This window comes from Lucilia sericata, unplaced genomic scaffold (assembly GCF_015586225.1).
Source record: "Lucilia sericata isolate MDLA Ls3-8-SP2 unplaced genomic scaffold, ASM1558622v1 Contig002033F_arrow, whole genome shotgun sequence".
Classification (NCBI taxonomy): domain Eukaryota; kingdom Metazoa; phylum Arthropoda; class Insecta; order Diptera; family Calliphoridae; genus Lucilia; species Lucilia sericata.
The window spans coordinates 1-12671 of NW_023995896.1; the positions used below are offsets into that span (position 1 = coordinate 1).

A 12671-nucleotide genomic window follows, 5' to 3' on the forward strand; every position below is an offset into this window, starting at 1 on the left:
CCGAAAAACCAGCCTGTGGACTAATAAATATACTAATATCTACATACATATATCATAGATCACCCAATAGACTAGTCAAAAATGATGAAACTCTGAGAACAAGTTATACTTTTCTAAAGGATTGGTTTGCTCTGAAGATATATCGAAAAAGACTAAGGTTATCTCAGCGCTGTTATAACGTCTCAAAAAGAGACTAACAAACTTTAGGACACGATATCTGGGATCCCAGATGCGAAGAAGAAAATTTGAGGTCAGATTCAGATTCAATACTTTAGAAAAGTGTACTTTGATCTCTAGGTTAAAAATTTGTCGGACTGAGTAATCCGGTGCCTTCAGACTACTCACTATACTAGACAATAGTCTTGTGTTTGGACCAGACAATAGGCAAGCCTATGGACTTCACAATAGAATAGTCCAAATACTAATTCATAGACTAGTTCCAGGACTATTTAATAAAGTAGGCTGTAGTAAAGTCATTAGACTAGTTTATAGACTAGTAAAAAGTACTTTAAACGTCTATTGATGTTGCACTTAAAAGACAATTTTAGAAGTCTTTTATAAAATCGGATAAAAAATTTAAAGTAATTCTATTCCTAAAAAAGTAGCTCTTTCAGGTTTCTTAACAATATGATGAACAAGAATCGTTCGACGGAAATCGTTTGTCCTTTGAAGTTTATGTCAGAATTACAAATTCGAATAATGTTTTGATGGAAATCGTTAGTACTTTGAACTTTGTGTCAGAAGTACAATTTGGAATAATAACTTTTTTAATGAGGAAATAAATTTTTAAAATTTTGCCAATCCTGACAACATAAAATTTGTTTATTTTTGAAACCCCATTAGTATTCCTGACCTAGTGATAAAAATTGTGAAAAAATAAGAATAGTAATGAAAATATCAGATTATTAGTAAAAACACGAATTTTGGTAAGAAATTAAATTTAAGGATTTGAAGAAATTCAATTCATGCGAAGACCTGACAGACTTCGGGACTTATTCTTTCAATCCAACTTTACAAGATTTTTTAATGTTTTCTGGATCTATCTCACGAATGACTTTCCGACGATATTAGACATAAAGATAAGGTGTATTCATATATAGCTTCCGAAACTATGATTATAACTTTGTGAAAAGATACATATCTCGATCTTGAAAGAAGATATAACAGAGGTTAAACCTATAGTTTAAAGTCGACAGATTGGACTTTCTGACGACATAAAAAATCTTATAAATATAGATGTCTTCGCGCTGTTATAAAGTCTCAAATATGGTAAGAGATGGGGGTTTTGCAATGTTTTTGTTGACATGATATCTAGAAAATCTGATATCATGGGGAAATTCTGATGCCATATTCGGATTCAGCATTACTCAACACTTTAGACTTTATACAAGTCTATAACATTGTTGCATAAACTTGAGTACAATACTCAACAAAAAGTATAGCAATATAAGCATAGTCCCTGGATTACAAATACATAGTTTATATGTCAAAGAAAGGCCTTATTTCGCGAAGCCGATGCTCGAAATACTACACTTTTGGACAACCGAAGACCGGATGATCAAGACACTTTTCTAAGGGAATATACACTAGGATCCTTTCTGATGTGTCGTAACGTTCATGGGCATATGCTGACTAGTATTTCGAAAACCCAAAATTAATAAGTGTCAAAAAAACGCTAAAATTTACTAGAGTCAGTTCTTTATTTCCACCAAATATTATACAAGTTTTTAAAATATCTAAAACATTAGCAATCAAATTTATATCTACACTTAGTGCGCATTAAAAATCTGTCCAAATAATCATTGACACACCACTAATTCTATTCGTAATTGTTTATGACTTTTTAATAGAATCTTTTTTAATATTAATGCCACAAAAATGTACCAATGCTGCGCATTTTATTTTTATGTCAACAAAATCTATATTTAAAACAATTCCACACAATGCAATTTTATTTTTGGATACTATACACATCAGTCACACACTAGCTCGACACTTTGAAGAGGTAAAAAAGGGGGTGTATGGGTGTTAGTTAATAAATGAAACAAACGATGGAGGTGCATTAAGAAAACAACAAAACGTAAATGAAAAACCATAAAAACACAGACGTGGCAAGTGAGTACACAGGAATGTGCAAAAATGGCTATGAATAGGTGTGCCACACCATAAACCATAAAAAATCTATAAAAATCTAAATAAGAGCCAACACAAGTGCCGTTAACAGTCTCCCACTAGCAAACCAAAGTGGTCATCAACAAATTTTGCTCCAATGCTATAAAAGTACAATATTATTTTAAAGATGTGAGAGTATTCAACAAATATCGGAGCGAGCATTTCTCACAATCGTTTCGATCCAATTGCCTGCTTGCCTGTCGGTCGGTCGCTCGATCGTTTAGCCAGCTTAGAATGAGTATGAAGGCAAGCAAAAAAAGTATACAATTGTGTAGGTGTATTATTTTTGGGGAATTTATTTATAAAAACACCTCAAAAGCAAATCACGCGCCTCGACATCATTCAACATTCAACACAAGTGAACATTGAACAATTTTATTATTGAAACAATATATAAAATAAAAACATTCACATGTTTTTTATATTTCGATTGCAGGCTATGTGTTTTTGTTGTTTGTGGGTTGAGGGTGGGAGAGTTCAGTTTTAGTATATATATTTTCCTATTCAACGTCGTCGTTGTTGTCTTCTTGCTGCCGTTTGTTTTTTTTTTCACTTCGTATTTTTAAAGGCTGACGTCTCACACTGCATGTGATCGTTGGAATTTATTGAATTTTTTTCTTCTTAAATAATTTTGGCCCTCACTTGAGTTTAATAGATTAGGGAATTGTATGAAAATATATACTGTGAAAATCTTTAGTATCGCGTCATATGTCTGCTTATGGTATACAAATTGTATTGTTTTCGATTTTTTTTTTTTTTTGCACAATTCAAAAAGTTTTGTATATTTTTCTATAGCTTGCACTAACATTGATAATGAAATATTGTTGAAAACAATTAAGTAGATCTGGAACAACTTCTAGAACTAGATCGATTAAGACCTTATTAAATTCATAACTTGTATCGATTAAGATAGATTTTATGATTTTTGTTTGATTTTTGAAATTAACTTTGAAGTTGCACCCTTAAAAATCTCCTACATCCTAGCTTAAAGTATACTAATCGGCTCAGAATCACTTTCTGAGTCTATGTTCATCTGTCCGATCATCTGTCTGTCCGTCTGTGTGTCTATGCAAACATTGTGGGCTCGCTACAGATAGCAATTTTCAAGATAATTTCATGAAATTTGGCACATACTTTTGACCCAAGAAAGAAGCCTATTAAAAATGGTTAAATTCAGTCCATTATTTCGCCATGCCCCTATACAACCGTAGCCCCTGGAGCTCATAAATATATTAAATGTTCTTGTATCTCTCCAAAAATCGGCAAAAGCCTAAATGATACTGCCAATATTCGTAATGATCGGGACTCATTTGACCCTAGTCCTCATACAAAGAAGTTCCCTTCAGATTTTATAAGAATATAGCATATTAATCTACAGCCCCTAATGACCCATCTTTTAGGAAACCTTTTTTTTTTTTGTCAAGAAATTATTAAAATTTTTCTGAATTAAGATTAAAATCGAATTAATGTATAGTCTGGCAAGGCTTGCATGTTTGTGCTGATGTTTGTAGCGCTCAATAATATTGGTCCTATACCCACCTTAAAGTATACCAATCGGTTTAGAATCATTTTCTGATTTAGCTATGTCCGTAATCAAACTACATGTCGCAATTTTGAAGATAATTCAATGAAATTTGTTACATGATCTTCTATCGGACCATTATTTCACCTAGCTTCCATACAACTGAACCCCTGAATAAAGCTTGTAAAACTTGCAATCAAACTACAGGTCGTAATATTGAAGATAATTCAATATCGGAGACGAAGCCTATTGAAAATGGTTAACATCAGTCCATTATTTCACCTAGCCCCCATACAACTGAACCCGCCGAATAGGGCTCTTAAGATCATAATTATGTTTAATATACTCGTATCTCGACAAAAAGCTGCAAAACTAAGTTCTATACTACTTGATGACGCTCATTAATTTTATAGTTATAGGGTTATAGGGTTTTATGGTTTATAGGGTATCATTTGACCATAGTTGAAAGCGATTGAAACTAATTGATTTAACATTCGAAATACCGGAATATGGATGAAAACTTTAATCATTTATAATTTCCTCTCAAATGATATTCTTAACCGAAATTTTATATCAAACAATATTTTTATAATTATATTAATTTTTTATTTTACTTTTTTTTATTAAAAAACGCATAATAAAACTTTGAGATCTTTCTGAAAGAAAATAATTTAAAAAACAAATTAGAAAGGCATTTCATTAAATGTTAGTTAAGTGTTAAAAAGTGTTATTATTAGTAATTATTATATTTACATAACCTAAAATTCTATGTATTTTATTAAACATACGACTTTTAATATTAGTTTTATCAATAACTGGGATTATTTCTTCGAATATTATTATTTTTTATCACATTATTAACGTTTTTAAAACAGTTCAGCTTTAGCTTTGCTATATATTCAATATTATCCAAACGTGCTTGTTGATTATGAACGATCAATTATACACCATTTCCAGATTGCATTTGAAAAGAATATAATTTCCAAAATTTTAAATTGAATTATTTTTCAAAAATTTTCATTATTTTTTAAAAAAAAATTTAAAAAAACTTACTGAAATAAATTTGTATATCTCTTAATTTATAAGAAATGATTGACTTTGTAAGGACACTTTGGTGAAATATTCAAAACATTTGGGCAATTCACAATCTGTATTGTATCGTTGTATTGACGTGTAATTACTTATCATACAACAATACAACTATCCGAAACAGACTGTAAATTACCCAGTAATGCTTTGGAAGCCATAAATATCTTGAGTAGAGTTTATGGTTGGATTTAGTCTTCAGAAAACAAATCGGATTTGCAGAATACATGTTTTTGAAACTTTTTTTAAATGAAAATTTGGAAAATTTTCCTAAAATTTGTTTAACTGTTAAGTTAAAGTTAATCCAACCTTCCTTAAATGCCCTTTGGAAATGGTGTAAATTTCGTTTGTTGTATAACGTAACGAACGTTACTACATGCTGACTAAACGGCTAGATGGAGCACTTTGGTGGCACATTGGTTATTATCACACTTGTGTGTTGTTCGTTTCGTCTTTCTTCTTCTTTACTATTTACAGTTTAAGGCCATATTGATTGATTTGTCAATTCATGATTGGGTACTCTGGGGTTGTTTCAACTCTAACGTTCACAGTTTTAAAGATTTAGGTGTAAAAACATTAACCACACTATCCCAGCCACAGTCAACCAATTGATGTGGTGTTGCAGCATTCCAGTCTAAACCACAAACGAATTCTGTATGATGTTCATGGATTTCAATGGCATCCGAAGAAACACCAAAGTCCCAAATTCTTTAAAAAAAGAAAATAAATAAAAATGTATATAAAACAAAAGGTTCAATGTTCCAATTTTTATAAAATTACTTACCTAGTGGTAAAATCATAATTAGCCGAGGCCAAAACTGAAGCCTTATGCGGCGAGAAGGCCAAACGTCTGACAGCAAATTCTCCCGAAAACAATTCAAACACATGTTGGCGCATATTCCTCAAATCCCAGCCGCGCACTAGACCATCAGCTCCACCGGTAACCAAGACATTGCGATCGAATTGACTCCAATCCAACGACAAGATTTCCGCATCATGGGCGGCCTTAATGCACATCAAAGGTTTACCTGAAAAATCAAAAGAATTCCATAAGTTTAATAAACCATCAGTACCTACACTAGCAAATATATTTGCCACTAAAGGTGAAAATTTTGCACTATATATCAGATCGGAGTGACCCATATAGGTGGCTACCGACTTTTGGCGATTACAATCCCACAACTTAATCGCACCATCCCAACTGCCCGAAAGTATCTGATGATAATTCCATTTTTCACTCCAATCCACACTGTATACCTCGTTTTTATGTTCACGCAAACACATTACTGGTTTTTGGGGCATTTTCAAACAATCCGAACTATCGGAAGCGTCATACGGTACGTCCAGACCCGACCAGATTTGCAATGAACCATCACCCGAAGCAGTACAGGCGATATTGTTGCCATACGGACACCAGGCTACATCGAAAAGACCATCGGACCATTCGAGACGTGCAACCTCGCTGAGACCCTGTTTGTGTGGAAGATGCTGTAAAAGAAAAAGAGAGCCACCGCCTGCTAAACCATAAAGTTGGCTGTAGGGAAAGATAAAGAGAAAAAAATTGAGAATTTTTGTATTAGTTTTGTTGGGATGGATGGATTTCAAGGGTTTTGGTGGGGTATTTGAGGGATTTGAGGGATTTTGTTTAAATATTTACCTTGTTGCAAGCAGTAGTCGATCTGTTTCAAATGTTGAAAATTGCACACTGTAACCATGACGTTCAGCTGTGGTATATGTGGAGTACATTTTTGAACTGTAATGTTGAAAAGATTTTATTAATTAGTTTTTTCTTAATTGTTATTTACTTTAGATCTTATAAAGTTATTAATTCTTCTTATATGTAAGTAAAATCTTTTGAAAATTTTATACAGAAACTTTGTCCAAAATGTTAAGGGAATTATTTTTAATGTGCGTTGATGTACTTATCTGCATAGTATTTGAAAATTTAACGTTTTAGAAGAGTTTTTACGATATTTAGCACATCCCACAACCCGTAATGTTATGTTTAGTTTATTGTGAATGTTTTTGTAACAATAACGTCCAAAACGTCCATATATAACTAAAATAGGATCTGTATTAAAGTCACACACCTTAATGCGTTAAACATCCCTTTATCCAATACTACAACCATAATGATTTATTTTGCTGCCGAAAAGTATGCTAATATTTGACATACTATCAGAAAACTATAAACAACGAAAAAAGCATGAAATTTTTTTATTTCGATCCCCAAACTTTTTTAATTTTTTTATTTTATTTTTTTCTATTATTTTACATAAAAAACAAAAACCAAAAAAAATTTAACAAAAAAGAAGTTTCCACGACGTTGTGGAAACTTTTTTTCGATAAATATAAAATTATCGATAAATGTGGAGAGTTTTTTCGATATTTTTTCTGCAATATCGTTATTATCGATAAAAAATTAGCGTTTTTGGAGACTAGCATTAGATGACTACATTTTTTATTGAAGACACAACCTCCAAACAGAGGGAAATTTTGTATATGCAGTTTGATAGCATCGGGGCAGATTTTGCTCAATCGGCTGTCAAAACAAAACTGAAAAAAGACTAACAGAATTTTGACTCATATCATCCCCCCAATCTTAAGCTGCAAAATCCCCAAAAAATCGACATTTTTAAATTGAAAACAAACAAATAAAGTATTGATTTCAATTGATATTTCCTGATCGTATTCCGGGAAAAAATGGTTCAGTGCCCAAATCTTATGCCGATATCTTAGCATTTTAGACAATTTCATCAACTACAACAACATCTATTGAATAATCAATTAATTTAACAAATCAAATTTCCCCACAAATTCCCTATTAAATGAGTCACACCCCTCCAATTCTTCCATATGCCTCCCAGAGACCTTGTCGAAGGTTAGAGAGGTTTAAGACTTAAACATGCTCATTTGCATACATGTAACACTGCTAAACACCAAACAACTTGACATTTGTTAGATTTAAAATTAACTATTTTTATGCCACCACCACCAGAGGTGGCATAACGGTATAAATGCCAACATGTTGTTTGCAACATTCTAATCCCCTCTAAAGTATCTTCCTTATTTAAGAAAATTGTACTGTGTAAAAGTGGAAAATTAAGTACAAAACAATAAAAATAAAAACATTTACAGTGACATGTTCAGTAACTGTTGGCAAAAAAAAAAGTGAAAAATAAATCCATTTAGTGCTAAACACCCAAAAGAAACCTTTCAAAGAATATTGTCTTTTTGTAAGGGAAATAACTAAAACAAAAGGTATAAAAGCAGGTGCCAAACACTATTTGACCGTATTTTCTTCTTAGCCGGACGCAAGAACGAAATACGAGTTATTATAAAAAAAATTCTTTAATTTCTAAAAAATTTAAACGATTATGGTGGTTTCGGTAAAAGTTTTTAAGAAAGCAACACCCAATGGAAAAGTTACTTTCTATTTGGGTAGAAGGGATTTCATAGACCATTTGGATTATATTGACCCCGTGGATGGTGTGATTGTGGTGGATCCGGATTATTTGAAAAACCGCAAAGTATTTGGCCAACTAGCCACCATCTATCGCTATGGCCGCGAGGAGGATGAAGTCATGGGAGTAAAATTCTCCAAGGAGCTTATTTTGTGTCGTGAACAAATTGTCCCCATGAGCAATTCCAACATGGAAATGACTCCCACCCAAGAGAAATTGGTGCGCAAGTTGGGTGTCAATGCTCATCCCTTTACCTTCCATTTCCCACCCAATTCACCCAGCTCTGTAACTTTGCAACAGGATGGTGATGACTTGGGCAAACCCTTGGGTGTGGAATATACCATTCGTGCCTATGTGGCCGATTCCGAAGATGATCGCCAACATAAACGCAGCATGGTCAGTTTGGTTATTAAGAAATTGCAATATGCTCCTCCTACTCGTGGCCAACGTTTGCCCAGCTCGTTGGTAAGCAAAGGTTTTACCTTTTCAAATGGCAAAATCAGTTTGGAGGTAACTTTGGATCGTGAGATTTACTATCATGGCGAAAAGGTAGCTGCCACCGTGCAGATCAATAATAACTCCAAGAAGGCGGTTAAAAATATTAAAGTCTTCATTATTCAACATACGGAGATTACAATGGTTAATGCCCAATTTAGCAAACATGTGGCGCAATTGGAGACAAAAGAAGGCTGCCCCATAACACCGGGAGCTAATTTAAGCAAGACCTTCTATTTGATACCATTGGCTTCCAATAACAAAGATCGTCATGGTGAGTATCATAAGGAAAGGAAATACTCTTCTCATTCTTAAGATAATTTCGGAAAGATTTTCGTTAAACAACGAAATATCATTGTGGTAACCAAAACTTAATGAGTGAATTTTGATAGCGAGATTTTACTTTTGCTAAACAAAATTATCGGTTCTCTCAACATCATTTCGTAAAGTTTTTCGTTAATATACACCAAACTTATATTGAAATGAACAATTGAAACTTAGTGAGACAATTTTTTAGTAGTGGTAGCAGAGTTTTAGTTGCGCTAACTAAAATTTGACAAAATTGTTTGCTTCAAAAACAAAACTTCTTTTTGTAAAATAAAACGGTTCATGCAATTATTAAAAAGCCATTAAATTTGAAACTAAATTGAAAACTATTTCCCAGGTATTGCTTTGGATGGTCATCTTAAGGATGAAGATGTCAACTTGGCCTCTTCAACTTTGGTGCAAGATGGCAAATCAACCGGAGATGCTTGTGGTATTGTGATCTCATACTCAGTACGTATCAAGTTGAATTGTGGTACATTGGGTGGTGAAATTCAAACCGATGTACCCTTCAAACTACTACAACCGGCACCAGGTAAAATACACATAAACCCAGACTATTCAAAACACACTCATAATCTGCTCATTTATAATAAAACTTTTAGGTTCCGTTGACAAGAAACGTTCGAATGCCATGAAGAAAATGAAGTCCATTGAACAGCATCGCAATACCAAAGGTTATTATCAAGATGATGATGACAATATTGTCTTTGAAGATTTCGCCAAAATGCGTACTAATAATGCAGATGTAATGGATTAATCCATTAGAAATTCACAGCATTTGATTAAACTTAAAATTGACACTTGACACTGGAACGTTTATAATTTGTACGCAATAAATAAAAAAAGTAGCAATATAACGAAAGCATGAAGTTTGTTGCGGCACTTTGAATAATTAACAAACATATTTAAACAATTAATTATATATTTAGTATTGTTAAGCTCAGAATTTGTCTATAAAAAGTATTTTCCTTATAAAATTAAGTATTTCGATATTAATTCTAATAAAATAATTAATTAATAAATTATGATTAAACAGAACAGAATAACTTTATAACTTGCACTTTTGAACACTTTTTAAAACTAACACTCACCAATTTTGAAATTTATTTGATTAAAATTTTAAATATTTTATTTTTTTTAATTCTTTAAAATTTATTAAGTATTTGTAATATTTGTATTTTGTATGTGATGTGTTTGGTTTCAACTTCAAAAGTTGAATGTTTAACTGCAGTAAACATGTTCCCTATATATTCTTGCCTTGAGATTCTTTAAGATGTTTTGTAAGGGTTTACAACCCTTGTTTTTGTTTCTTCTTGCTAAAGGTCATGCTATTGGAGTTTTTCCTTTTTTCCACCCTTATCGTTCTATGAATCCACCAATCAGCTTTAAGGAGTTTAACATAAAATGTTGCGCTTTAATTTTACAATTTGCCAAATTCAACAGTTTCTTTCATATTTGCATAATGGATAAAAGGTGTCTGGACAATAGAACTAGATTAAATGGTGGTTTGGAATTGTTTTTTTATGGAAACCGTTATATTTTTTGAGTACATGGTAGAGAATTGACCTTGGAATTTGTTATTATATAAAACTTGTTTTTTTTTACTAAACAACTTTGAACTGTAAATAAAAGACGTTTTCTAGATTGTTGTCATCAGTTGTCTTAAATAAACTTGAACTTTGTTTATAAAGACTCTTTATTAGAGAGTTGTCAGTCATTCCAGCTTGTTCAAAAAACGTTAAATTTAAAAAAAAAATTGTTAGATTCTTAAATTTAAAATAATCTGTATTAAATATTACATTTAAATTTAGTGCTATATATAAAGTTAGGACCAGCATTAACATCGTAACAATATTGTCATGATTGGCATTCCCCTTAAACAAGTTTTTCTTCAGAAGATTGAGATTAACATCAATTCGTTTTTGTCAAAATTGGGTCCTATACCTGCCTCAGTTAGACTGATTGAAAAATTCTAGGGAACTACGTTCAGAAAACTGAAAACATTGGATCATATATTTCCACCAACTTTTTTCATGAAAAGGAACTTACAAGAAGCCCTATAAAGGGATAAGTGTATTTTTTCCTTTGGTTTTTTAAAGCAGAGTCCTGAGCAAGTTGTTTCCAAAACAAGAGAAATTTATACCGAGTGTCATAGTACCCTGATTCCAATACTCTATGTTAGCTAGCCACCCGGAATAAGGAAAAGTATGGTCTGCGTTACCTACAAATATTACTGGTAATATAAATATATATATGTCTTATACACAATATGTTACGATATTTCAGCATGATAAACCGAGACCACATCTTTCATTAAATCTATAAAATTGAGAAGAGCTGAAACAAAAGATCCGCAAGTTTAATCAATCAACACTAAATACTCCGATGAAATCATGACCAATGATTCTTCTTAAAAAAAAAAAACACTAATGTTATAATGGTTGGTGGTGATCACTTTTAGTTTCTATCAAAATTTGGTTTTCTAGTGAAAATATAAATGTCCATTTTCTGGCTAAACTCAAGGGCCTATTGTTTAATTTTCTAGTCTATCATTCCGGAGTTCGTGGGTTCAACAACAGGTCTTATAGTATTCTAGATGTATTTTTTGGACCTAATATTGTTGTGGTCAACTGTATGGGGACCAATGACGAGTATTGCCTGGACTTGGATATAGAGCCCTTGCTTTAACGTGACCCTTCACGCACGTTAAGTCTGTGGTCATTCACATTACTGTGAATGATGTTTAGGAAGATAGACAGGTGTCAGGTAAGACGTCCTGTCAATCATATTTTGTTTTACTTGATTTTATTAATTCCATCTCTGTCTATAAGTCCCGAACACTGTTCGTGAGGTTATCTTTATTTTAATTGCTTTTAAGATTATAACTCCTTAACCCATATTTTGCCATAATTGGAAATGTTATTGTACATTGTATTTGGTGATCCAAAACCACAATTATAATATTGTCAACCACAATCAGATACCGTTACTAAGATATTAATTTCCGGCTATAATCATATTATAAATTGGCAAACTTATAACGCAACTATTGACAGTTTAATTCAGTAAATAGAAAAATGTTAATCATTGAAATTTTCATAAAATCTCTAATAATTATAAAAGTTTGTTTAAGTTTAACAATTTATCAGCCAAAATATTTACAACATAAAGGTCTTAACGTTACTCACTACCAAAAAGAAAGCAATGGTGTAAAATGTAAAGATTGTAATCCGAAACTAAGAAAATCTACTACACTTTCCCCTGTAACACCTTATCAAGCTGGTGCAATATCAAATATTTTTTTAAGTCAAACACCAGCATTAAACTACCAACAACCTGGCTACTCTAATATTTATCCTGTTCAATATCATTTCAATAATCCATTGACAGCAACACGCCCAAAAACCAACACAAACATTGCAAATGTGCGACCTGTCATGGCAGCCAGTTTAGAAAGTGAAATATTACATGCACCCCATGAAGATATAAGAAATCGAACATCATCCGTTAATTACAATAATCAAATCTATCACATCAATACAAACACTAAAAGGGCAAGTCATTTAACAAACAATAAAGAGCAAGAAAATACAACAGTTTTTATA

The 12671-nt window shown here is 32.2% G+C and overlaps 2 protein-coding genes across 2 annotated transcripts; one reads left to right on the forward strand and one right to left on the reverse strand.

Moving 5' to 3' along the window:
- Nucleotides 1-4419: 4419 nt before the first annotated feature.
- LOC119613255 (peroxisomal targeting signal 2 receptor) lies at nucleotides 4420-10282 on the reverse strand. The gene is made up of 4 exons (XM_037969234.1): nucleotides 10158-10282; nucleotides 6438-6533; nucleotides 5565-6314; nucleotides 4420-5488 (listed from the first exon to the last, which is right to left on the reverse strand). The coding sequence occupies exons 2-4, from the start codon at nucleotides 6524-6526 to the stop codon at nucleotides 5326-5328; spliced, it is 1002 nt and encodes a 333-aa protein (XP_037825162.1). The 5' UTR covers nucleotides 6527-6533; nucleotides 10158-10282; the 3' UTR covers nucleotides 4420-5325.
- Nucleotides 8069-10043, forward strand: LOC119613254 (phosrestin-1). The gene is made up of 3 exons (XM_037969232.1): nucleotides 8069-9013; nucleotides 9404-9598; nucleotides 9669-10043. Exons 1-3 carry the CDS (start codon nucleotides 8158-8160, stop codon nucleotides 9821-9823), a joined length of 1206 nt encoding a protein of 401 aa, XP_037825160.1. The 5' UTR covers nucleotides 8069-8157; the 3' UTR covers nucleotides 9824-10043.
- Nucleotides 10283-12671: the final 2389 nt, after the last annotated feature.